The 21,555-nt window shown below is 52.3% G+C and overlaps 6 protein-coding genes across 6 annotated transcripts; 2 read left to right on the top strand and 4 right to left on the bottom strand.

Annotated features, from left to right (window-relative positions):
* Positions 1–184: 184 nt before the first annotated feature.
* CAOG_07975 (phospholipase C) lies at positions 185–5,155 on the top strand. The gene is made up of 8 exons (XM_004343013.2): positions 185–616; positions 1,651–1,705; positions 1,830–1,970; positions 2,080–2,131; positions 2,238–2,489; positions 2,614–2,948; positions 3,107–4,784; positions 4,944–5,155. Exons 1-7 carry the CDS (start codon positions 247–249, stop codon positions 4,353–4,355), a joined length of 2,454 nt encoding a protein of 817 aa, XP_004343063.2. The 5' UTR covers positions 185–246; the 3' UTR covers positions 4,356–4,784; positions 4,944–5,155.
* Positions 5,117–6,740, bottom strand: CAOG_07974 (hypothetical protein). The gene has a single exon (XM_004343012.2). The coding sequence runs from the start codon at positions 6,650–6,652 to the stop codon at positions 5,483–5,485; it is 1,170 nt and encodes a 389-aa protein (XP_004343062.1). The 5' UTR covers positions 6,653–6,740; the 3' UTR covers positions 5,117–5,482.
* A 930-nt stretch (positions 6,741–7,670) lies between these two features.
* On the top strand, positions 7,671–11,187 carry CAOG_07973 (hypothetical protein). The gene is made up of 5 exons (XM_004343011.2): positions 7,671–7,862; positions 8,543–9,482; positions 9,617–10,744; positions 10,837–10,902; positions 11,002–11,187. The coding sequence occupies exons 2-5, from the start codon at positions 9,012–9,014 to the stop codon at positions 11,068–11,070; spliced, it is 1,734 nt and encodes a 577-aa protein (XP_004343061.2). The 5' UTR covers positions 7,671–7,862; positions 8,543–9,011; the 3' UTR covers positions 11,071–11,187.
* Positions 11,188–11,196: 9 nt separating this feature from the next.
* CAOG_07972 (hypothetical protein) lies at positions 11,197–14,606 on the bottom strand. The gene is made up of 9 exons (XM_004343010.2): positions 14,194–14,606; positions 13,911–13,944; positions 13,787–13,828; positions 13,604–13,700; positions 12,635–13,536; positions 12,421–12,530; positions 12,155–12,275; positions 11,803–12,041; positions 11,197–11,695 (listed from the first exon to the last, which is right to left on the bottom strand). Exons 1-9 carry the CDS (start codon positions 14,553–14,555, stop codon positions 11,368–11,370), a joined length of 2,235 nt encoding a protein of 744 aa, XP_004343060.2. The 5' UTR covers positions 14,556–14,606; the 3' UTR covers positions 11,197–11,367.
* An 864-nt stretch (positions 14,607–15,470) lies between these two features.
* On the bottom strand, positions 15,471–18,081 carry CAOG_07971 (ABC transporter). The gene is made up of 7 exons (XM_004343009.2): positions 18,039–18,081; positions 17,867–17,963; positions 16,858–17,792; positions 16,609–16,718; positions 16,387–16,507; positions 16,061–16,299; positions 15,471–15,956 (listed from the first exon to the last, which is right to left on the bottom strand). The coding sequence occupies exons 2-7, from the start codon at positions 17,928–17,930 to the stop codon at positions 15,614–15,616; spliced, it is 1,812 nt and encodes a 603-aa protein (XP_004343059.2). The 5' UTR covers positions 17,931–17,963; positions 18,039–18,081; the 3' UTR covers positions 15,471–15,613.
* Positions 18,082–19,467: 1,386 nt separating this feature from the next.
* On the bottom strand, positions 19,468–20,998 carry CAOG_07970 (COMM domain-containing protein 9). Its single transcript, XM_004343008.2, has 4 exons — positions 20,921–20,998; positions 20,242–20,345; positions 19,861–20,130; positions 19,468–19,761 (listed from the first exon to the last, which is right to left on the bottom strand). Exons 1-4 carry the CDS (start codon positions 20,982–20,984, stop codon positions 19,624–19,626), a joined length of 576 nt encoding a protein of 191 aa, XP_004343058.1. The 5' UTR covers positions 20,985–20,998; the 3' UTR covers positions 19,468–19,623.
* Positions 20,999–21,555: the final 557 nt, after the last annotated feature.

The raw sequence follows: 21,555 nt of genomic DNA, 5'->3' as shown, positions 1-21,555 counted from the left end.
CAGATCTGCCGCACCAATCTTGGATATCGGGGTTTTGCGTTTCCAAGGGGTTTTCTTTTTGTTTTTTTCGATTTTTTTTTTCGATTTTTTCCATTTTCGCTGCACGGAGGCGGGATTTCGATGGATTTTTTTTTTTTTTTTTTTTTTTTTTGTTTTGGTCTTCGTCCATTTTCGTTCTTCGCACTTTTTATTTTTTATTTTGTTTTTTTTTATTATTATTTTCCTATCTAAAAATCCACAACACAAATGTCTGACGAGACGTGCGTGAGCTGCAACGAGCCAATCAAGGCTGGCCTTGTGAAGGCAGGCGATCTGCCGCTGCACTTCAAGTGCACTGTGCCGTGCGTCGAGTGCCAGACGGCGCTGACGTCGGTGACCGTCCGCGTCTCAAAGGACCGCGAGTACTTTTGCGCGACGCATTTTCCCCTCCAGTTCCTGAAGAAGTGCGCGACGTGCGGCCACCGCCTGCGCGAGGACGAGCCCTCGGTCAAGATCGACATCAAGTTCCACCACGCGTCGTGCCTGCCGCAGCCGCCGCCGCCGCCGCCCAAGGAGCCCGAGCCCGAGCCAGTCCCAGAGCCCGAGCCTGCGCCTGTTCCGGAGCCCGTTGAGACTGGTAACGAGCGCATCCCCCCTTCTCTTTTTTTTTTGTCTTTTTTGTTGAGTGTGCATGTGGTTGTGTGTGACTGTGTGCTGGTGAACGCTGGCGGTGGTGTTGAGTCGAGGTGCCAATCCAAAAGTCAGCGAGTTGAGTGTATGAGGCGACGTTGCTACGGAGAGACTTTAATTTCAATTGGATCTTGACGGACGAGCCATTGCACTCCTGTGCGCGCGCACACACACACACACACAGTACTCACACACACATGCACACACGCAGTCATCGCTTCTGCGTTCGCTTGCATGCGTTTGCACAGCGGTCGTGTGAGTGACGTCCGTTTGTTCCTTTTTCCTTTTTCTCTTTTTCGGAACTGTGGTGTTTTTTTTTTTTTTTTTTTTTTTGCTTGACTCTCTATCGCTCTGCCTTTTCCTCCTCCCGCCTTCCCCATCTCCCCATCTGAAGAGCGGTCATCCATTGTCAATCTCGCCGCTGGACGTCGCACCCTGTGCATAGATTTCCAGCTGAGCGATTCTCTCTGCGTTTTTTTGGGTTTTTGGTGTTTTGGTTTTTTTGTTCCTCTTTCGCCGACTGCTTCTCTCTCCCGTGCTTCTCTCCTCTCCTCTCACAGTGCGCTCGTTCATCACAGTCTCTCCTTCTCTCTTTCTCTCTCCTTTCTTTCGTTCTCGTGTTCTCCTTCGCTCCATCGCTCTCTCGATGGATGCGTGTGGGGTGTGCATGAGTCTGTCGTCCGCTAGATCTTGATCTTGTTGCCAACCAACAACAAACCACACAACAAACAATCACAACAAACTCAATCCCTCACACACACACACACACACACACACACACACACACACACACACAAACACGCCAATGGTAGCACACAATGAACCGACTACATAACCAAACAACAACCATGCATCCGTGAACATTTCGCACAGAGCACACAACAATTCGCACCAATACCCAGGTTTTTGGTGTACCACTCTCGAAAATCTAACACACCTTCAACACCCCCTTCGTGAATCGCTTGAATAAAACTCCTACAGGAAACACCATTGGCGCCGTCTTCCATCTCCAGCGCGAGGAAATCAACAAGGAAATGTACGATCTTCACAGTTGCTAATGATTGCTGACGCTGCCGATTGCTCGTCCCTAACTCATCACATCACCCTTTTCTTTTTGTCTTTTGCTGTTTGCTTTTTGCCGTGTCAATCTGCGTGAACAGCGGCCTCAAATGGATGATCCACGACATTGAGCTGAGCGACTTTGAGGCGGAGGTGCTCCTCCGCGGCAGCGGCGCTCCTGGCTCGTTCCTCGTGTACTACACGGCCAACGGTCGTGCTCGTGATTACAACTTGCTCTTCTGGTAACACGTTTCTGCCATCGCCATCGCGGTTTTGTTGTGGACGTTGTCGTCGTCTGCCTCCATTTTCACTGTTGCCTTGACTTTTGTTCGGTCTTGTTTTCTGATTCAGGGCCGAGGCTGACGACATCCAGAACATTTCCATTCTGGACAACAACTTCAAGGTAGGCGCTCAAGCGCACACATCTCGACCAGCTTTGCCTTGGATGTCACCTTGCGCTGTCATATTCTAACCACCTGCTCTTCGTTTTTAACCCTTTTCCAACGCAGTACCAACTCTATGGCCACGACCAAAAGTTTGGCTTCATTGGCGACTTGATCACCCACTACCAGTCCAACCCAGTGTACAAGGGCAAGCAGCTGGGCTCGCCCTGCAACTTCCCCGAGCAGTATGCCGACCCGACCGAGGAAGACAAGCGCTCTCCCTTCATCAACGAAATTGTGGCCATCCGTGGTGAGCTCGCGCTCATGCAGCACCTCTACGAAGATGCTCTCAAGCTGAAGAGCGACTGGGTCAACAAGGTAGGGCTCGGAGATTGGTGGCGGTCTTTGATTTTGTTCGTTTGTTTCCCCCCCCCCCGCCTCCCGCCTTCGCTTTGACCACTCACGCTCTGTACTTCTCGTATTGCGTCTCACCATTACGCAGAAGGACCGCGCCGAGCAGCTTGCCGACCTTGATTACACCATTGCTGCCACCGAGCAGCGCGTCGAGCTGTGCAAGGCGTTGACCGCCAAGCCCGCCGAGACGGCCTTTGGAAATGACAAGTTTGCCGACCCCGAGCTGCTCGAGTCGGCCGTGTCCGCGTACAAGGCGGCCCATGTCGCCGAGGAGGAAATGCCCGACGACGACACCATCTCCATCACGTCCGAACTCGAGGACATTGACGAGGCTGAGGTGCCCATTGCTCCAGAGCTCAACTCGCTTGATGCGACTCTGCGCCGCTTCTACAAGGAGAATGAGCTTGTCGACGCCAACGGCCAGTAAGTTTTGTTGGAATTTTTTGTTTGTTTTTGTTCTTTGGAGTTTTGTCCGACCATCACCACCGCCGTGTCTTCGTCACGACTGACTGGCCTTTTCCACCACCACCCCTTTCACCACCACCCCTTTCACCACCACCCCTTTCACCACCACCCTGCAGCGTCACCGCCGCCAACCTTGCCACTCTCGTCGTCCAGGCCCTGCCGATGCGTCAAAAGAAGCTCGTCGAGCGCCGCATCAAGAAGAGGAAGGACATCCAGGCTGCGTTCAAGAAGGACGAGCTCGGTGTTTCGCACCTGCTGTCGTTGGTGCGCGAGTTTTTCATCTTCCCCAAGCTGATGGCCGTCTTCACCGAGAATGCCAAGACCAACACGGACTTTATGACCATTCTCGAGTTCAAGGCGTACCTCAAGCGCGAGCCTCACCTTGCCGCTGACAGCGAGAACATTGTGGCCCTGTTCTACAAGCTCGCAGACCAGAACAAGAAGAGCAAGGCGCAGGATCCCGAGCTTGCTGCCGCTCGCGACATGTTTGGTGCTCACGTTGCCGTGACCCAGGACGGTTTCATGACCTCGCTCGGCTTTGTCCAGTTCATGTTCACCACCGGCTGCGCCGCCTTCAACCCCGTGCACCGCAAGGTCTACCAGGACATGAACCAGCCGCTCGCCCACTACTTTATCAACACTGGCCACAACAGCTACCTCGAGGCTGATCAGCTGATGGGCCCGAGCTCCACCGACGCCTACCGCAAGGCGCTGCTTGCTGGCTGCCGCTGCGTCGAGATTGATCTGTGGGATGGCCCCAAGGGCGAGCCGATCGTGTATCACGGCTACACCATGACGAGCAAGATTGCCGCCCGCAACGTGCTGCTGGCCATCAAGGAAAGCGCGTTCGAGGCGTCGCCGTACCCCGTCATCCTTTCGCTTGAAAACCACCTCTGCCTCGAGCAGCAGACGCTGTTTGTCAAGTACTGCGTCGACATTTTCGGCGACCAGCTGATTGTGGCTGCGAGCAACTTCTGGGAGTCCAACCCCAAGGAGCTTCCCCCGCCCGAGTCGCTCAAGCGCAAGATTATCATCAAGAACAAGGCGCATCCCAACCGTGGTGGCGTCAACCCGAACGACCCCTCGTCGGTCAAGGCCGCCAAGGTGATTAGCCAGGAAATGTCTGACGCTGTCGTGTACTGCAAGTCTGTTCGCTATGCCACCATGCGCAAGGCCACCGAGACAACCAAGTGCTACGAAATGTCCTCGTTCGCCGAAAAGAGGCTGCAAGCTCGCCCGCGACGAGTCGACGCTACATCGTCTCACGCCGGCCATTTGGTGCGCGTTACCCGACGCAAGCGCTTGATTCGTCCAACTACGACCCGCAGCCGCTGTGGAATGTCGGCATCCAGATGGTTGCTCTGAACTACCAGACGCCCGATCGCTCCATGCAGCTCAACGCGGCTCGCTTTGCCCAGAACGGCAACGCTGGCTACGTGCTCAAGCCCGAGATTCTGCGCAAGCCCGCTGCCGCGAAGGGTGGCCTCGAAATCTCAAAGCTCAAAATCCAGCTCGTCCACGGTTTCCAGCTCAACGCTCCCAAGTCCAACAACCGCATGTCCCGCCGTCGTGACCGCGACCTTTCTCCCATCGTCGAGGTTGAGGTCGTGGGTCTCAAGACGCTGCTGCTCGCGTCGGCTTCTGCCAAGGGTGGCGAGCTTCCCGAATGGAACGACACGTTCGAGTTTGATGTTTCCATGCCTGACATTGCTCTTGTGCGCTTCAACGTCTTTGATGACAAGACCAAGGAGTCTCTTGGTGCTTATGCTTTGCCTGTTTCGTCGCTGCTTCCCGGTGAGTTGGCAATTGCACTGGCGTGGGGTCCCTTTTTTTTTTTTTTTTTTTTCTCTTTTTCCTTGTTTTGTTTGTTTGTTTGTTTGTTTTGTTTTGGTCCTTTTTGTTTTTGTATGGCTGGTTGCGCTTATTCACTTTCTATTCGCTATGACTCTGCAGGCTTCCGTCGCATCCCGCTGAACAAGTACAAGCCGTTTGCCGTTGTCGAGAACACGCCCGCCAGCTTGTTCATCAACGTTTCCTTTGCCTAAACATCCAGTGCTTGTTTTGCTGTTGTTGTTGTTGTTGAATGCGTCTGCTTGATACCCTGCATGAGTTTGTGCTCAATTATTCGAGTCATTAATCTCTTTAAAGCTACAATTGGTTGGTTCCTCGCGGCAACACCTTCAAACAGTTGTTGATGACCATCAAGGACACTGAACAAGGGGAAAAGCGAACACACACACATTCACACACGAAATAGCACTCACTGAAACACGTAGACACATATACACAGGCAACATAGGCCCACCGCCCCTTTCACAGACCAAAAGGGAGGGGGGGGGGTTGATGGGTTGATGGTTTCTCTTGTACAGAATCATTTTTTTCTTTGCTTCTACATCCTTCGCAGCGCCTGCACTGGCAGAGGGGTCGGCTTCGTTTTCTTGGTTTTGTTTCTTGTTTTTCTGCTTTGCTGATTTGTGTTTTTGTTTTTTCGGCTACTTTTCGGCGAGAGTAAACACGAGACGATCCTGGTTGGTGAGCATGCCAAGAAAGTTGTCGTCGCAATCGTCAATGTCGCTGAGGCGGACGTTGCTGATCTGAGAGATGGATTCGGGGTCTTTGATCTTGTACAGTCCTGCAATGAGCTCTTTGAGCAACCGCAGCGTGCCCAGTTTGCTAAAGAACAGCGTCTTGTAGTCCTCCATCCCCTGCTGCTTGACCAGGAGGGTGAGTTTGAGCGAGATCATTGGGTTGGCCGCCATGCCAAACTGGATTGTCTGCTCGCTCTCGAGCATTGACTTTTGCATCGATTCGAGGCCTCGCAGGCTGTTTTTCCGCGCTGCCGTGGTCGGTGCTTGCAGCTGCAATGCTGGCGGCAACTGGTGCAGGTATAGCAATGTGAGCGGGCTCGCATCGGCGTTCTTGAGCACTTTGACGGCCGAAATCTCTTCCTCGGCGGTGTGCAAGACGGGCAACTCGAGCGTCCCGTCGACGCTGGTGTGCGTCGGCACTTTTGGCGTCTCGACCGCCGCCGCAGCGGGCTTGAACAGAAACGTGCCCAGTCTCGACCGTGGTGAGCCCGAGCCCGAGCCCGAGCCCGAGCCAGAGCCAGAGCTCATTGAGGGCGAGCGGGCGACCCTTCGCATTGTGCCAGGCGATCCCGGGCGCGCTGCCACGGCGTTGTCCAGCGAGCTTGACGACGGCGATGCAGAGCGGAGAGCAGCGACGCCGTCGAACTGGTCGCTGCTGCTGGTGGTGGTGGTGGTGGTGGTGCCGTCGTCCGCAGCAACCGCCGTCATCGCTGGCGAGGAAGCCGCGCGCAGCAACGGAGCTGGTCCGAGTCCAGTGCGCCGGACTGCCGTTGCCGACATGGATGCTGATGCTGGTGATGATGATGTTGCTAGTGATGGTTGTGACGATGACGATGACGACGATGCTATTGTTGCGGTCGTGTCGTTTGGCGGGTTGTCGTTTGAGAGCGAGTTTGAGCGTGTGGCCGCCCTTGCTTGTGATGCTGCTCCTTGTAGTGCTGATGCGGATGCTGATGCTGATGCTGATGCTGATGCTGATGCTGATGATGACACTGATGATGCTGACGATGATGCTGATAGTGGTCCGTGGCTCGGATCGCCTTCCTCATCGATCGTGTCAACAATCCGCGACATTCGTAATAAAATGCTGTTGGATTTTTTATTGTATTTTGTTTTTTATTGTTTTGCGGCTTTTCGGGGGTTGAATTTTGGAATGTCGGACGATTTGTGCTGCTCGTTGTTTGGGGGGGGGGCGTTGGGTGGCCTCTGCGCTGTGGCTGAGCGGTAGATTGGCAGAGGGGCTGGATGGGAGTCCCGAAGACGGAGGGAAGCGGGGGTGGGGCGGAGGGGGAAGGAGAAGAGCTGAAAGCGGTTGTTGAGGTTACAAGAGAATAGAAAAAAAGAAAAAAAAAAGAGAAAAAAAAAAAAGAAATCGGGAATGGAAAACTTGTCAAAAAAGAATGAACAACGAGAAGAACGATGGAAGAGAGGTGGATGTGGATGGATGTGGATGGATGTGGATGGATCAACTGGAATAAACAAAACGAACGAAGGAAAAAAAAGCGAAAAGGGATGAGGATGGGAAAGCGTGGAAACAGTGGGAAAGGGAAAACCGGAAGACAAAAAAAAAAAAAAAAATGCCAAACTGGAATGAAGAACGTGGAGCGAGGGGGCGGGAACAAAGTAATAGCGTATGTAAACATGCACAACAATGATGCAACGAGCCAAACGCATCAGCGACGAAGGGATGAAGATGCATAGTAGCAGGGGGAGGGGAGGAAAGCCGGGAAGGACAAGAAAAGCAAGGAATGGAAGGATTCTCAGCCACCCACCACGGACGTTGGCGTTGTGTTTTGGAAACGTCCGTTTTCCCACTCAAAAAAATTAGCCACACACTAAGAAAACACAATGACAAAAATCTAGAGCGAGTGGGACTGGGAGGGGCGCGAGGGGGGCGGGAGGGCGGGAAATGGGCGTGACTGCCGCCTTGCCCACTTTCGTCGTGGTCACCTCCAACCCTGTTCCCCCGGCCCCACTTCACTCCCCGCACACACATTAGAAAGTACAACAGCCGCAGCAACAGCAGCAGATTCAAACGCGAAAACATGCACTCACGTTGCTCAACATTTGCGACTGGATTGCCGTTCCCATTCTTCATTTTTTGGTCTTTCTTTGTTTCCCTTCTTTCGCTTCACCGTCTTGCTCGAAACAACAAGAGACAAAAAGACAGCAACAGCGCAGTACATCTGTTCATTACCAAGCAGTCTCACACAAGAGTCGCAGCACCAGCAGCACACACACACACACACACACACACACATCATGCAGACGCAGCCGGGGGAAGGTTGGTGAACGCGACGTTTCGCATTTCATTTCGCAGCACCTCGTCCCAAAGTGCTGCCCCTCATTAGTGACACCCCATCTCGCCAGCCCAGTTCATTCCATCTCAAAACGACTGTGCTTTCGTTGTTATTTGCAGAGAGCAGCGGTGCTCGCTGTTGCTCGACAGAAGCGCATTGTCGGAGGGGTACTGTTTCAAACCGTTTTCCCCTTTTTTCTTTTTGCTCCGTTTCTACTTTCTCGCTTCCCACTTTTGCCCCCGTTCACGGTGCACCAGCACACACATTCACACATCCACACACACACACACACATAACGACGCTCGTCTTCCTTTTCACTTTCGGTTCTCTTGACTTTATCGCAAAAACAAAACAAAAAGCCTTGCAAACGGTTTTTCATTGTGAGGGAATTTTCTTTTTTGTCGGCTTTTTTTTTTTTTTTTTTTTTCAAACCGTTTCACTTTTCTTCATTGTTTCACTTTTTTTTTTTTTTTTTTTTTTCCTTTCTTCAATTTTCTTCCATTTTTTTTTTTCTTTCTCGTTTTCGTCCTTCGCTCCTCGTTGCGCGCACTTTCTTTTGTCTTTTTTGCTCAACTGTGACAACTTGCCATTAACTCATCTCATCCCTTGGTTCTGAATCTGTCCATGGCTGGCTCGCCAAAATTCTTGCCCGCTCAAAATACAGCACGCAGTTCCGTGGCCAGCTCGTCACCATCATCAATCCCCACATCACTGCACTCGACCGTGCGTGGGACGAACTTGGCATTGACAATGCCGCGCGAGGCGCCCAGCTCAGCGCAGTCCGCGTCGCCATCGAGCAGGCCTTCACATCCATCCAGAAGCAGGTCTCTGCACAAATTACCCAGAGCCAGCAGCAGATTGCTGCATTGCATGCACAGCTCGAAGCGCTGGCGGGTCAAATTGGCGATGCCAAAGTCGTCGAGTCCGTTCAAGCCGTCATCCAAGCAACGCCGGGCCCAGCGTGCCTTACTCCCACCACTGTCAGCCCGACTCCAAAGTCAGGATCTGTGGCTACCGTGGCACAAAAGACCGAGCAGCTCCAAGATTTCATTGCAAAACTGCAGTCCGAGTTTCAGGGCCGTCTCACCGCTGTCAGTGCGAACGTCCAAGAGATCGAGTCGCTCGCAGCAACCATGGGCATTCGCTCGAATGAAGTCGAGTCCTTGTCTCGGTGCAAGCCAATTTCAACCTCCATTGACACTGGTTGCGTCGACTACTGCCGAGGCATTGCTGCCGAAAACATGCTGCATTTGACAAACATTATTGGCACGTTGCGCATTGCTCGCTCTGGCCGTGAAGACAAGGCTCGCACACAGATCGAGACGTTGAAGGCGCTGTGGAGTGAGCTTGGCGTGCAGCCCCAGCAAGGGTTTGAGCAACAGGCCTTCCAAGGACCTCCCGCTCTTGTTCTGTCCGAAGAAAACCTCGACAAGTTGGACCAGCTCCGCTTGGACTTGTTGGAAGCGCGCACAAACAATGCACAGCAAATTGCCGGCTTTGTGGAAAAGCTCCGGCTTCTCTGGACACGCATGCGCATCTCGGAAAGCGAGCAGCACATGTTTGTTTTGGAGCACGACAACGTCAAGTTTTCTTCCGTGACTGCTGTGAGTGAGCACTTTTGCCTTTTGTGTTTCAATTGGATGTTGCCTCACTCGATCGCGCCCCTTCGCCCCCCCCCCCTTCCTCCTTGATGGCTGCATCTCACATTTTGAACTCTTGCTTTTTGAACTTTGTGCAGTTTGAAAACGAGCTTTCTCGCATGATGGAGCTCAAGACCACCAACATGCATAGGTTTATTGAGGCTGTTCGATGCGAACTCGTCGAGTTGTGGGACAAGTGCTTCTTTGGCGAGGAGCAACGACACCAGTTTACGCATGCTTTCACAAACTTGTGCTCAGAAGATACCCTGCAAGCGCACGAGCAAGAGCTGGAGCGCATGGAGCAATACTATGCTGACAATGCCAACATCTTCCAGCTTGTTTCAAGCCACAAGCAGCTGGAGGCCAATCTATTGGAGCTCCAGTCTCGCGCAAGCGACACCTCAAAGTACAACAATCGCGGCGGCCGCATGCTTCAGGAGCAGAACGCGACCAAGAAAATCCAAAAAGAGCTGCCCGTCGTTCGCAAGCAGCTCATTGCTGCGCTCGAAGAGTGGGAGTCGCGACACGGCAAGTACTTTTTGGTGAACGGCGGCCGGTACCTCACGACGTTGGAAACCAGCCTTTCTGCATCTGTCGTCATTGGCACGCTGTCGCGCCGTCCAGTGTCGGCTATGCTAAACACTTCTTTGAACACGAGCTTTTCGGGTGGACAAAACTCGAGCATGCTGAACACTAGCGGGTTGAACACGAGCGGTCTCAACACAAGCGGGATTGACTTGAATACCAGCGGCTTGTCGTCAGGAAGCTCGACTGCGGCCAAGCGCGCAGGAGGAGCGCGCGTGGCCGTGTCATCGTCGCGCCAAGGCAACGCAACAGTCAGCGCAGCCACAAGCAACGTGCGCAAGCCCGTCGCACCTCGTGCTGCCACAGCTCCTCGAGGCGTAGCACCCACGCAGCCTGTCCCAGCGGCAAAAGGCACTCGTGGTACCATTCTTCCGCCCAAGGCGGCCGCTAACGTTGGTGCAGTCGAAGTTGGCGCAATCTCGATCGTTGAGCACACTGCGCCTGTCGTTGACTTTTCTTCTCCACGAGCACTGCCCGCCTCGTTCGCATTGTGCACCTCTGCTGCTGGCATGGTGATTCACGAATCGCCAGCTCCACGAGTTGAGACACTGCGCACAGTGTCTGCGAATACTCCTGTGCGAGCTGTTGCCGCCAAGTCACCGATGCCGGGCGCGAATCGACCGCTGCTTCAGCTATTATTGGTAAAGTTGCGTAGTGGCTGTGGCCTCCAGTCTCACTTGGTACACGAGTGACTTATCGTTATTGTTTTGTGTAATGTTGTGGTTTTCCACAGACGCCCTGCAAGACCTTGAGCTTGGACCAGGAGAACGGAACCCCAACTTCCGTGCATGAATTTTCGGTAAACTGCCAAAGCTCTGTCGATGAATGAATTGCCTGTTCAAGTACTGTGTTGCACTCACCCTGCCTTGTATTTTGTTTGGCATAATGCAACTGCCAGTTTGACCACGACGTCCCTGAGCTGTCTCGCATGTCCGTTGTTCCGCAGTTCAACGAATCGACCATTTGAAGACTTGAAACTGGCCTCAATATTTCATTCTATTGTATTTGTGTGTGCATTGTTTTTTTTTCTTGCGTTGAATCCGGGGGTTGAGCTGCATTATGTAATTAAAATTTCACGACAGGTACATGCGCATTTATCGTATTCGATTTGGTTTGTATTTTTGCACAAAAAAAGGAATATGAACGGCAAACAAGCGGCAAGGCGGCAAACGGACCAATATTAAAAACCATCACAAGAAGAAACATAAACTAATAAGGGCAGCTAGCGCAGAATGCAGCTAACTACTGAAAGGGGGCGGCGCACTTAATGGGATTTGACCTTGGGCACCATCTTGGCGCCGGATGGTCGCTTCGAGTTCTTGTACAAGAACAGATAGCCAGTGCCCAAGAGGACAATCCACATGCAGATCAGGATGATGCAGTTCTCCAGAACGCTGAGCGTGTCAAAGCCGAGGTTTTTGACAACCGTCTCGCCGTAGGGAATCGGGCAGCCCAGGCCGTGGTGTTCCGTGCCGTTCGGCAAAGTGCAGGAGAAGACAAGACCGTCCATCTCGTTATTCAAGAAGGCTCCATAGGCGTATCTAATCGGGCTAATGTATGGCACCCAGTAAAACTCGTACGGAGTGTCATTCCTGAGAAACAAGCAAGCAAACAAACAAACAAACAAACGAAAAACCAGAAAACGATGAGCGAAAATCGAGACTCCTCTGCATGATGCGCAAAAAACACCGTGACTTACAGGTTGAGGAAGAGACCACTGAAAATCATCAACGGCAGCAAAACCATGGGAACAACGGCCATGGCGACGGCAATGTCGCTCACCATGCAGCCAATCAAGAGGCCAAGACCCGCACCGCAGTTGGCCAAAATAACGGTTGTGAAAGCCATGATAAAGAACTTGGATGCAGTTGCTTGGAAGCCAATCATAAAGTACAGAATGCCCACATAGAGCAGCGGGAACAAGACGTGGAACGGAAGCTGCAGCCAGAAAAAAAAGAAAAGTTGATCACAAAAACAACGTTGATGAGTTGGTCGGTCATCCAAACCCAACAAAACAAAAGAGAAGGCGCACAAGAAACACGCGTGCTCACCTCAACCATGATTTTGCTCGCGAAATATGGCAAGAGTTTGTAATAGCGGGACGAAAATTCGCGCATAAACACGACTTTTTCGACCGAGAAGACTGTCATGACGCCCATTGTGCCCGTCATACTATTCAACGGGGGGTTGGGGGGGGGGGAAAGCAGGATAAGAGACAGACAGTTCAACGGGGGAAAAAAGCAGGATAAGAGACAAACAGACCGTGAGGTGAAACGGAAACTTGGCAAACGAACACCGACCAGCGAGCAATGCTTACACTGTGTTGGTGGCCACAAAGAAAAGTGCACCAGTGCGGTTTTGAACAGATGCTTGATCGTCCGAGATTTGCAAGAAAATCAAGCCAACAAGCAGGCCGAGGAAAATGGTCTGTTCGAGTCAATCGAAAATAAAAAAGGCAAAAAGAGGAGAGTCAGAGAACACTCCAATAGCGACATGCCAAATCAACTCAAAAAGTCATTCCATGATATTACCTGGCCAAGACGGGCTCGGACCATAAACCGGTTACGAAGGGCATTCTTGAACGCGCGACGAGCGAGGAACTGGTACTGCTCAGTGAGAGACGCGCCAACCTTGAGATCGGTGCTCTTGACACCGTCCGTGAAGGTGGGATTGTTGACTCGCTCCTCAATGGCAGCGCATTGCTCGGTGGTGGGCCACATGTTCAGCAAACGCTGCACGCGAGCGTCAGCGGTTTCCTTGACTGCCTGGTTTGGCTTGACAAGCGCAAGAGTCGTCATCGGGGTGCCGTCAATGGCGCTGTGATAGCTGCCACTGTCGCTCTCGTCCTTGAGAGCAAAGCCCGATGTGCCACTCGCCACTTCGCCGAGGTCTTTCTCGTCGTCATGGTTGTCCGCGTCCTCATCGAACATGGAGTGGGTGGCGTCGTTCAGCACGCTCATGAAGAAGTAATCCGCAGGATTGGTGTAGCGCGGGCACGAGAAGCCACGCGCGCCAAAGTACTCGACCGCGTACTCGAGCTCGCCCATGTACATGACGCGACCGTCTGCGAGCAACAGAAGCTCGTCAAACATGTGGTAAATCTCGGACGAAGGCTGATGGATGGTAGCGACGACCGTGCAACCCGCGGCAGCCAGCGACTTGAGCGTCTGGCACAAGCTGAACGCGCTGAACGAATCGAGGCCAGAGGTGGGCTCGTCGCAGAACAGGATGGAAGGGTTGGTGATCATTTCCATGGCCACAGCAGCACGCTTGCGCTCACCGCCCGAGACACCCTTGACGTGAGCGCTGCCGATCAACGTATCAGCGCACTTGTCCAGCCGCAGCAGCTGGATGACTGTCTCCACACGCGCCATCTTGGTTTCCAGCGCCAGGCTGCGTGGCAAGCGAAGGAGCGCCGACATGGTAATTGCCTCTGAGAGATGAGAGTTCAAGTGAGCGATTCGGTGCTGAAGTAGAATTGCACGTTAAAACCGACTTACCGCGGACGGTCATGGTGCCGAGAATAATATCATCTTGGAAGACGAATCCAGCAATGCGGCGCATAACGCGACCCGGATCGATTTCTTGACCATTGACCTGGACGAGAACAAAAAAATGTGTCAGAAATGCAATGCGAACACCTGTGTGTTGCAGTATCGAGGTGTGGCTGAGGTCCTCCTTACAGACACGGTGCCATCGACCGTTCCAGCAGCAACTTCACCAGCCTGAGTCACAATGAGAGAGGGTCGCGCCATATGTGAGTGCGTGCATGATTGACAATAACGGTTTTGCTCCTTCCTGACTTACCAGCACATTGAGCAGGGACGTCTTGCCAGCGCCACTGCAGCAACAAGGCCAACACAAGCCAAGCCAGCATGAGTACCAACATCGCGAGTCTCAACATTTGCACGCGACATTCGAGGAGGGATCAGCAGGGGTTCGGTGGTTTGCGGTTTGGTTTTTGAGAGCTTGGACCAATTCCCATTTGAAAAGTATATCGGACGACCAGCTTTTTGACGAGACACCTCAGGTCTGTGCATTTGGATACATGTGTGTGCGTATAGCTGCGGCTGTGGTGAGGGTACTGTACCTGGCGCCCATGATGGCGGTAAAGCGCGCAGACTCAAAGCTGCCCGTAACGCCCTTCAGAATCTTCTTCTCGACGAGCAGCTGCTTCTTGCCGCGAGGCGCAGGTGCAGCCGCAGCACCAACATCAACATCGATAGAGGCAGACGCAGACGCAGACGCAGCAGGAGCGGTGGCCTTGTCTCCGGCCTTGGCTGCGGGGTACGTGTTTGGCTTGACCGTCACTGTGAAACTGAGGTCTTTGAATGCGACCGTCATTGGCCGCGTCGAGAACTGCAGCTTCTGCTCCACGACAGACGAGCCGCGCACCAGCACGGCGCTGCTTCCGTTGGTGGTACCGCCGCCGTTGACGCCGTTCAACTGCATGGTGTACACAATAATGACAATGACAATGGAAATGGAAGAGTGAAGGCGCTGTTTTTGGGAAAATGCGGCGAATTTGAAGGATCGCCAAGACCATGAGTCTTAGCGTGGGAAAATGCGGCACTCTCGCGTCGAAATGCAAGGAGGAAGTCAAACAAACAAGAAAACGCGGCGGAGAACGGCGGAGAGCGCGGGATGCAGGCGACCGGCGCGTGGGAACGAAGCCGGGGGCACACAGCGTTTCAACCAATGTAGCCCCCGTTCGTTCTCATTGCGGATTGTGGCCCCCACCCCCCACCCGCCTCCCCTTTGACGAATGCAGAGCAGGTGCTGTTGAGAGCAACAAGTGATTTTGCAGTCGCAGGTCGTCCACGTTGCGACTCCTACTCCGAGCAAATAGACAAATGGAACCAATGCAACAGCAACAACAAAGACAACAAAAAGAAAGCGCCGCAATGTTCCTATTTCGGCGCTTTTGCTGGGAACTTGGATTTGGGGAACTATGTGAGCGAACACATGGCGTGCGGATGTGATCTCCGCACATGCCACGCACACACACACACATGCCACACGTACATAACCGTGCATTCATACCGACGTACGGGGCTGATCATAGAAGGTGAGCGATGGAATGAAACAAATGAAACAAAAATTTAGCCGACTTTGGCCCGTTCACCCAGATTCACCCGAGCACAGCAAGCAGGTCTGCCGAGTGATGTGCTCATTGGTGCATGCAACAAAGGTCTTTGCGCGCCCAATGTCCAATCTTGTTTGGGTGTGTTGGATGTTGCGCCGAAATCGTAAAAAAACATTTCCCCTGTCGGACTTGGAACAAAAGCGCTGTTTCAGTTGCTTGAACGCATTGCTCGACACCAACCCAGAACAGCACCATCGACAAAAGGTGCACCATGATGGAAAGGTGGCAGATCGTTGTGTTCTCATCGGTCGTGATTAGTGTCGATAATTAAGCGTTCTCAAACCGAAAGCGAAAAACAAACAAACACACAACAACGATGCCAAGACGTTGGCTTGAAAAACAACATCGGCATGACAATTCGCTACTACTCTGTAGCAGTTGAGGAGGATCTCGCCCTGGACAGCATTCTGGCGCCAGATGGCCTTCGAGAGCCCCGGTACAAGCAGGTATACCCAATGCCCAAAAGAACCACCCAGATGCAGATCAAGATGATGCAGTTTTCCAGGACGGACAGCGTGTGGAAGGAAAGATTCCTGACGACAGCCTCGCCGGTGGGATTGGGGCAGCCCAACCCCCGGTGCTCCATGCCGTTCGGCAGTGTGCAGGTGAAGACAAGCCCATCCATCTCGTTGTTCAAGAAGGCACCATACGCGTACCGAACTGGACTAATGTATGGGGCCCAGTAGAATTCGTACGGCGTGTCGTCGCTGGAAGGCAGAAAAAAACAAACAAACAAAAATGTGTGAGAGTGCGTTGTTGACATGCTCTCTCCTCGCCCTCCCCCCGCACCCAGTACTTCACTGTCGCTTACAGATTGAGCAAGAGACCGCTGAAAATGATTAATGGCAGCAGAATCATGGGAACCGAGGCCATGGCCACCGTAAGATCGCTCGTCATGCTGCCAACTAAAAGACCGAACGCGGCGCCGCAGTTGGCCAGCAAGACGGTCGTGAATGCCATGATGAAGAACTTTGTTGCAGTTGCTTGGAAGCCAATCAGAAAGTACAGAATGGCAACGTAAAGGAATGGGAAGAAGATGTTAAATGGAAGCTGAAAGAACAAAAAACCCAACAAAGCCACATTCGTGAGCAAAAACCCAAACCCCCACAATCCACAACGGAAGAGAAGAGTGTTCACCTCAACCAGTATTTTGCTGGCAAAATAGGGGAAGAGCTTGTAGTACCGCGACGAAAATTCGCGCAAAAACACGTTCTTTTCGGTCGAGAAGACAGTCATGGTTCCCATCGTACCAGTCATGCTGAAGCCACGGGACACATCAAAAGTCAGTAAACCGTTGCCCAAGGGTGAACAAAGGCAAAATCACGGAGCACCAACGCAAACGCAGGCAATTTCCGTTACATGATATTGGTAGCAACAAAGAAAAGCGCACCAGTGCGGTTTTGCACCGATGCTTGGTCATCACCGATCTGCAAGAAAATCAATCCGACAAGCAGACCGAGGAATACTGTCTGCTCTCAATTCAAAGCCACCACAAAGGCCAGAGTGTAAGAAAACACCAAACCAAAAATACAACAAAAATTAACAACAAGAACACACCAGCATCAACACAAAGTCGCCCCCAGCAACCCGATCTCTCGCAAATATTACCTGGCCCAAACGGGCGCGGACCATAAACCTATTTCGCAAGGCATTCTTGAACGCGCGACCACCGAGAAACATGAACTGCGTAGAAAACGACGCGCCAACTTTAAGATCGGTGCTCTTGACACCATCTGTGTGTGCAGGGTTGTCCGCTCGATTCTTAATAAATGCGGATTGCTCAGAGGTGGGCCACAAGTTGAGCAAGCGCTGCACACGAACGTCGGCCTTTTCGTTGATCGGGCTTTCTTGCTTGGTGACAATGTCCTCCATTGCGCTGTGATAGCTGCCAGTCTCGGTTGCGTCCCGCAAGAGAAAGTCCGCGACGGCATCGAGATCCATGGGGACAGGGAGCGGGTTGGGGGCAACAATCACGTTTTTCCCTTCCTCTTCCTGTTCTTCCTTCACCTTCTCCTCCTGCTCCGCATCCTCGACAAACACGGAGTGCGTAGCGTCGTTCAGAATGCTCATGAAAAAGTAATCCGCAGGATTGGTGTAGCGCGGGCACGAGAAGCCACGCGCGCCAAAGTACTCGACCGCGTACTCGAGCTCGCCCATGTACATGACGCGACCGTCTGCGAGCAACAGAAGCTCGTCAAACATGTGGTAAACCTCAGACGAAGGCTGATGGATGGTGGCGACCACAGTACAGCCCGCATCAGCCAGTGATTTTAGTGTCTGGCACAGGCTGAAAGCACTGAATGCGTCGAGGCCAGACGTCGGCTCGTCGCAGAACAGAATAGAAGGGTTGGTGATCATTTCCATGGCCACAGCAGTTCGTTTGCGCTCACCACCTGAAACACCCTTCACGTGAGCGCTACCAATCAACGTGTCAGCGCACTTGTCTAGGCGCAATAATTGGATGACTATATCCACACGCGTCATCTTGGTTTCCAGAGACAGACTCCGCGGCAAGCGAAGCAGCGCCGACATGGTAATGGCCTCTGAGAGATGAGAGTTCAAGTGAGCGGTTTGGGACTGGCGCTTTGTCGAAAGTTAGTTGGATTGGCTTGCTTACCGCGAACGGTCATGGTGCCGAGAATGATATCATCTTGGAAGACGAATCCTGCAATGCGGCGCATGATGCGACCTGGATCGATTGACTGTCCATTGACCTGATGGGGGATCAGAAGCATCACACGAATGGTTAGAAATGCTAAACAAAACTTGTTTTGCATTGAGGTCCTTACAGATACTGTGCCATCGACTGTTCCAGCAGCAACTTCACCAGCCTGTTTTGTTTGATTGATTGATTGTGTTAGCAAGTGAGTGTTCAGCTTCTTGATCAAACCGTCAAACTCAAACGTGGAGCAGTAACGGTTTTGTTTCCATTGTTGTTTTCGCGGGGCTTACCAGTACATTGAGCAGGGACGTCTTGCCAGCGCCACTGCAAGCAAACACATGCCACACAAAGCAGTAGATTTAGCACCAAAAAGTGAGCTCAATGTGAGCTGTAGCAGGCACGTTCGGAAGCGTCGGACTGTGTGCCACCGAACAAAAAACCCTCCACAACTCGCTCTCTCTCTCTTCCACACTGAGCTCAAATCCCCCCCCACCTTGTCCTTCACGATGAGCACACTTTGCTTCATCATTGAGCTACTCATTCAGATCACCCATTCAATCTCGTTCAAATCGCTGCTTCGTTTCGTTTGCTGTCGTGGGTTCGGTATTTTGCGGTTTGGCGACCAATTCCCAATGGAACGAAAAACGGTCCTTCCATTGAGTCTGACAGCCCAGCGTCACAAAGACAAGTGCGCGTGTGTGCGTGCGTGTGTCGAATACATGTAAGTGTAGTTGCGGTGAGGGTACTGTACCTGGCGCCCATGATGGCGGTAAAGCGCGCAGACTCAAAGCTGCCCGTAACGCCCTTCAGAATCTTCTTCTCGACGAGCAGCTGCTTCTTGCCGCGAGGCGCAGGTGCAGCCGCAGCACCGGCATCAACATCGATAGAGGCAGACGCAGACGCAGACGCAGACGCAGCAGGAGCAGGGGCCTTGTCTCCGGCCTTGGCTGCGGGGTACGTGTTTGGCTTGACCATTACGGTGAAACTGAGGTCTTTGAATGCGACCGTCATTGGCCGCGTCGAGAACTGCAGCTTCTGCTCCACGACAGACGAGCTGCGCAGTAGCATTGCATTGCTGCCACGACCAGTTGTTGCTGTGCCGTCGCCGCCGCCGTCGCCGCCGTGCAACTGCAGGACGCGGCTCATATGTGGATTGGATTTTGAATCAACAAAAGATACGAAAAAGGGAGTGAATGAAAGACCGTTTGTTTTGAGTCAATCTGCAATGCAATTCAACAGAAAAAAAAAAAAAAAACAAAAAAAAAAAGAGAACAGTGCACAAACGCTGAGCAAACGCGTAATGGCTGATTGAGCGGAATGCGAAATAAATTGCACTGAATTTGAGAGTGCAAGTGGCGGTGGCTGGAGCAAGGGGTGAGCATAAGGAAGGGAAGGGAAGACAGTGGCCGAATCGGCAAACATTCTCAATCCATTCTCAACGACGAGCAAGAGGGGCTTTGAGAGCAATGAAATCCAATGCAAGTGGACCCCCCCCCCCCAAACGGATCGCTCGGGCCGTTGAACACCAACCTTTTTCATGCTGGTTTTTACAAACAAAACAAAAAAAAAAACAAAAAAGATAAAATTTTGCACAATCGGTGTTGCCGCGACACAAACGCACACGACTCCGGTATCACAAACACGCACACAATACACAATAGCTTGTTTGACGAGCCACAGGCAAAAACAAAAAAAATGCACCGTCGTCTCTCTCACTTTGCAACCGAGGACAGCTGGTCGCGAATCTTGCCCAAGCCATCCAGCATAGTCTCGAGCGTCTCCTTTGTCAGCTCAAAGTTCACAATGCTCTCGCCGGGTTGTTGGTCTGTACGTGTTGGTGTGTCGCGCACCTGGAAAACAACCAAACAAAAACGAATGCACATGTCGTACAAGTCAATCCTCAAGTGGATTTCCTTCTGTCCTTCCCCGCGAATCCTGCTCTGCCCTACCTTCATTTGCAAAAGCACGGTGGGAACAGCCATCTTGGAGGCGCTATCAGAAGCAGTCTTGATGTCAATGCGCCAGTCAAAGTCGACGAGCCGGGGAAGGGAGACCTGCTCGTCGATGGATTGCAGCTTCCAGGTCGGGACGAGCTCATAGATCATGGTTGCCAGCTTGCCGTTCTTTTGCATGTTGACGGGGAACAGGCTGGCGATGCGCTGTGGCTCGAGGCCTTCAAACAGGGCTTCTTGGGCAATGATGCGCGCGGCGTCAAACAACTGCGTGGAAGGCAATCCAAAAAAAAAAAAAACGAGTTAGAAGCAAAAGCGTTCGACTGTGACGTTGATGGAGCTGTGCTTTGAAATGGGTTGTTTGATATATACACATACCTGTTTGGCATCAGCTTCTGAGATTTGTAGTCCCTTGGTTGTGCTCTCAATGAACGATTGCGGGGCGGTTGGTCGCAGGCGGAAGTTGAATGCGTCCTTGAAGACTTGTTGAATAAACCAAAGTACATGGCAAAAGTTGATGATGTGAGTGCTCGTACAAATGGCAGGGGTTGGGCCGTATGAGCAATAGGATAGGATGGAGTTTGGCAGGGCAATGCGTTTTGATTGAGTGTGTGGGGGAGTGCATTACGATTGGTGATGATTCAGAGCGATGTGAGTGGAGTGGAGTGCAGAGTGAGAGGCATAGAGTGAGTGCAGAGGGGCATAGAGTGAGAGGCATAGAGAGAGAGCGAGGGATCAGCCAGCAGCATCACAAGACAAAGCGTTCAAAGCGACCACTCGAGCGAGCGACAAATCCAAACCATAACAGAAGAGGGGACCGAGTTCGCAGTGTTGAGAGCGAACTGACATAGAGTGACGATGAGAGTGACGATGAGAGTGGGAAGAGTGAGGGGAGTAGGTGATAGAAGGGCGATCAGTGATCAAAAGCAAGCAAGGGAGACGGCTCGCTCGCTTTCAGTCGCTTGTCATGAGCATGAATCATAGGGAGCACGACGACTGGAGAGTGTCACGGGCGCGGTAAAGGGAGAGCCAGTGAGTGGAGCGAGTGGAGACGCACTCTGCTGAAGCGCGTCCTTGGACGGTGCTTTGAGGATGTGGACGAGGCCCTCCGTGTCTGCCATCGCAATGATCAAACAATCAAAATAAAGAAGTGAGATGTTTGAGATCATTGGAAAACATGCATCACAATGGGAACCTCACTTGTAGTCGACAGTATGTATGTATGGATTTGGTCTATTCTATTGAGTTGCATTGCATTCAGTCTTCTTCCCTTTACTCTTTACTCTTTACTCTTTACTCTTTACTCTCTCTCTCTCTTGCCGTTTTCCCCAACTTTCAAACTTGCCCTTCCTCCACGTCCAACACTCAGCCAAGTCCGTCGAATGTTCAGCCGCCTCAAGCAGGCCGTGAGCAACGCCATCAGCTCGGCAGTGAGTTCTCTCTCTCTCTCTCTCTCTCTTCTCTCCTTCTCTCTCTCTCTTCCCATTCACCCACTTCCTTTCATTTCCCCTCCATGCGAGCGTCGTCCATTCCTCCATCTTGTTTGCTGTGACTTGACGCTTGCAAGAGGGGATAGCGCGAGAGAGAGTCCCTTTCATCCTTCAGCGCCCCCAGTCACAAGTCCTCTCTCCACTCGTTCACTCTCACTCATTCACACTTCTGATGGAGGTGCGCCGAGTGACTGTGTGCTTA

Source organism: Capsaspora owczarzaki (genome assembly GCF_000151315.2).
Source record: "Capsaspora owczarzaki ATCC 30864 unplaced genomic scaffold supercont2.16, whole genome shotgun sequence".
Classification (NCBI taxonomy): domain Eukaryota; class Filasterea; order Ministeriida; family Capsasporidae; genus Capsaspora; species Capsaspora owczarzaki.
This window is presented reverse-complemented; position numbering and strand designations above follow the sequence as displayed.

What these genes read in the sequence shown, in the direction of transcription:
- CAOG_07975 (XM_004343013.2), top strand. Translation starts at nt 247, where the DNA reads ATGTCTGACGAGACGTGCGTGAGCTGCAACGAGCCAATCAAGGCTGGC. An exon ending in GATTACAACTTGCTCTTCTG is followed by an intron (nt 1,971 to 2,079) that starts GTAACACGTTTC and finishes TTTCTGATTCAG; the next exon opens with GGCCGAGGCTGACGACATCC. An exon ending in AGAGCGACTGGGTCAACAAG is followed by an intron (nt 2,490 to 2,613) that starts GTAGGGCTCGGA and finishes ACCATTACGCAG; the next exon opens with AAGGACCGCGCCGAGCAGCT.
- CAOG_07973 (XM_004343011.2), top strand. Translation starts at nt 9,012, where the DNA reads ATGGGCATTCGCTCGAATGAAGTCGAGTCCTTGTCTCGGTGCAAGCCA. An exon ending in CGCTGCTTCAGCTATTATTG is followed by an intron (nt 10,745 to 10,836) that starts GTAAAGTTGCGT and finishes GGTTTTCCACAG; the next exon opens with ACGCCCTGCAAGACCTTGAG. An exon ending in CTTCCGTGCATGAATTTTCG is followed by an intron (nt 10,903 to 11,001) that starts GTAAACTGCCAA and finishes TGCAACTGCCAG; the next exon opens with TTTGACCACGACGTCCCTGA.
- CAOG_07971 (XM_004343009.2), bottom strand. Translation starts at nt 17,930, where the DNA reads ATGCGCCGCATTGCAGGATTCGTCTTCCAAGATGATATCATTCTCGGC. An exon ending in CGGCACCATGACCGTTCGCG is followed by an intron (nt 17,793 to 17,866) that starts GTAAGCAAGCCA and finishes CTCATCTCTCAG; the next exon opens with AGGCCATTACCATGTCGGCG. An exon ending in CCAGCAAAATACTGGTTGAG is followed by an intron (nt 16,300 to 16,386) that starts GTGAACACTCTT and finishes TTGTTCTTTCAG; the next exon opens with CTTCCATTTAACATCTTCTT.
- CAOG_07972 (XM_004343010.2), bottom strand. Translation starts at nt 14,555, where the DNA reads ATGCAGTTGAACGGCGTCAACGGCGGCGGTACCACCAACGGAAGCAGC. An exon ending in TCCGAGCCCGTCTTGGCCAG is followed by an intron (nt 12,531 to 12,634) that starts GTAATATCATGG and finishes TGACTCGAACAG; the next exon opens with ACCATTTTCCTCGGCCTGCT. An exon ending in AGTGGTCTCTTCCTCAACCT is followed by an intron (nt 11,696 to 11,802) that starts GTAAGTCACGGT and finishes CTTGTTTCTCAG; the next exon opens with GAATGACACTCCGTACGAGT.
- CAOG_07974 (XM_004343012.2), bottom strand. Translation starts at nt 6,652, where the DNA reads ATGTCGCGGATTGTTGACACGATCGATGAGGAAGGCGATCCGAGCCAC.
- CAOG_07970 (XM_004343008.2), bottom strand. Translation starts at nt 20,984, where the DNA reads ATGGCAGACACGGAGGGCCTCGTCCACATCCTCAAAGCACCGTCCAAG. An exon ending in CAGAAGCTGATGCCAAACAG is followed by an intron (nt 20,131 to 20,241) that starts GTATGTGTATAT and finishes CCTTCCACGCAG; the next exon opens with TTGTTTGACGCCGCGCGCAT. An exon ending in CCGTGCTTTTGCAAATGAAG is followed by an intron (nt 19,762 to 19,860) that starts GTAGGGCAGAGC and finishes GTTGTTTTCCAG; the next exon opens with GTGCGCGACACACCAACACG.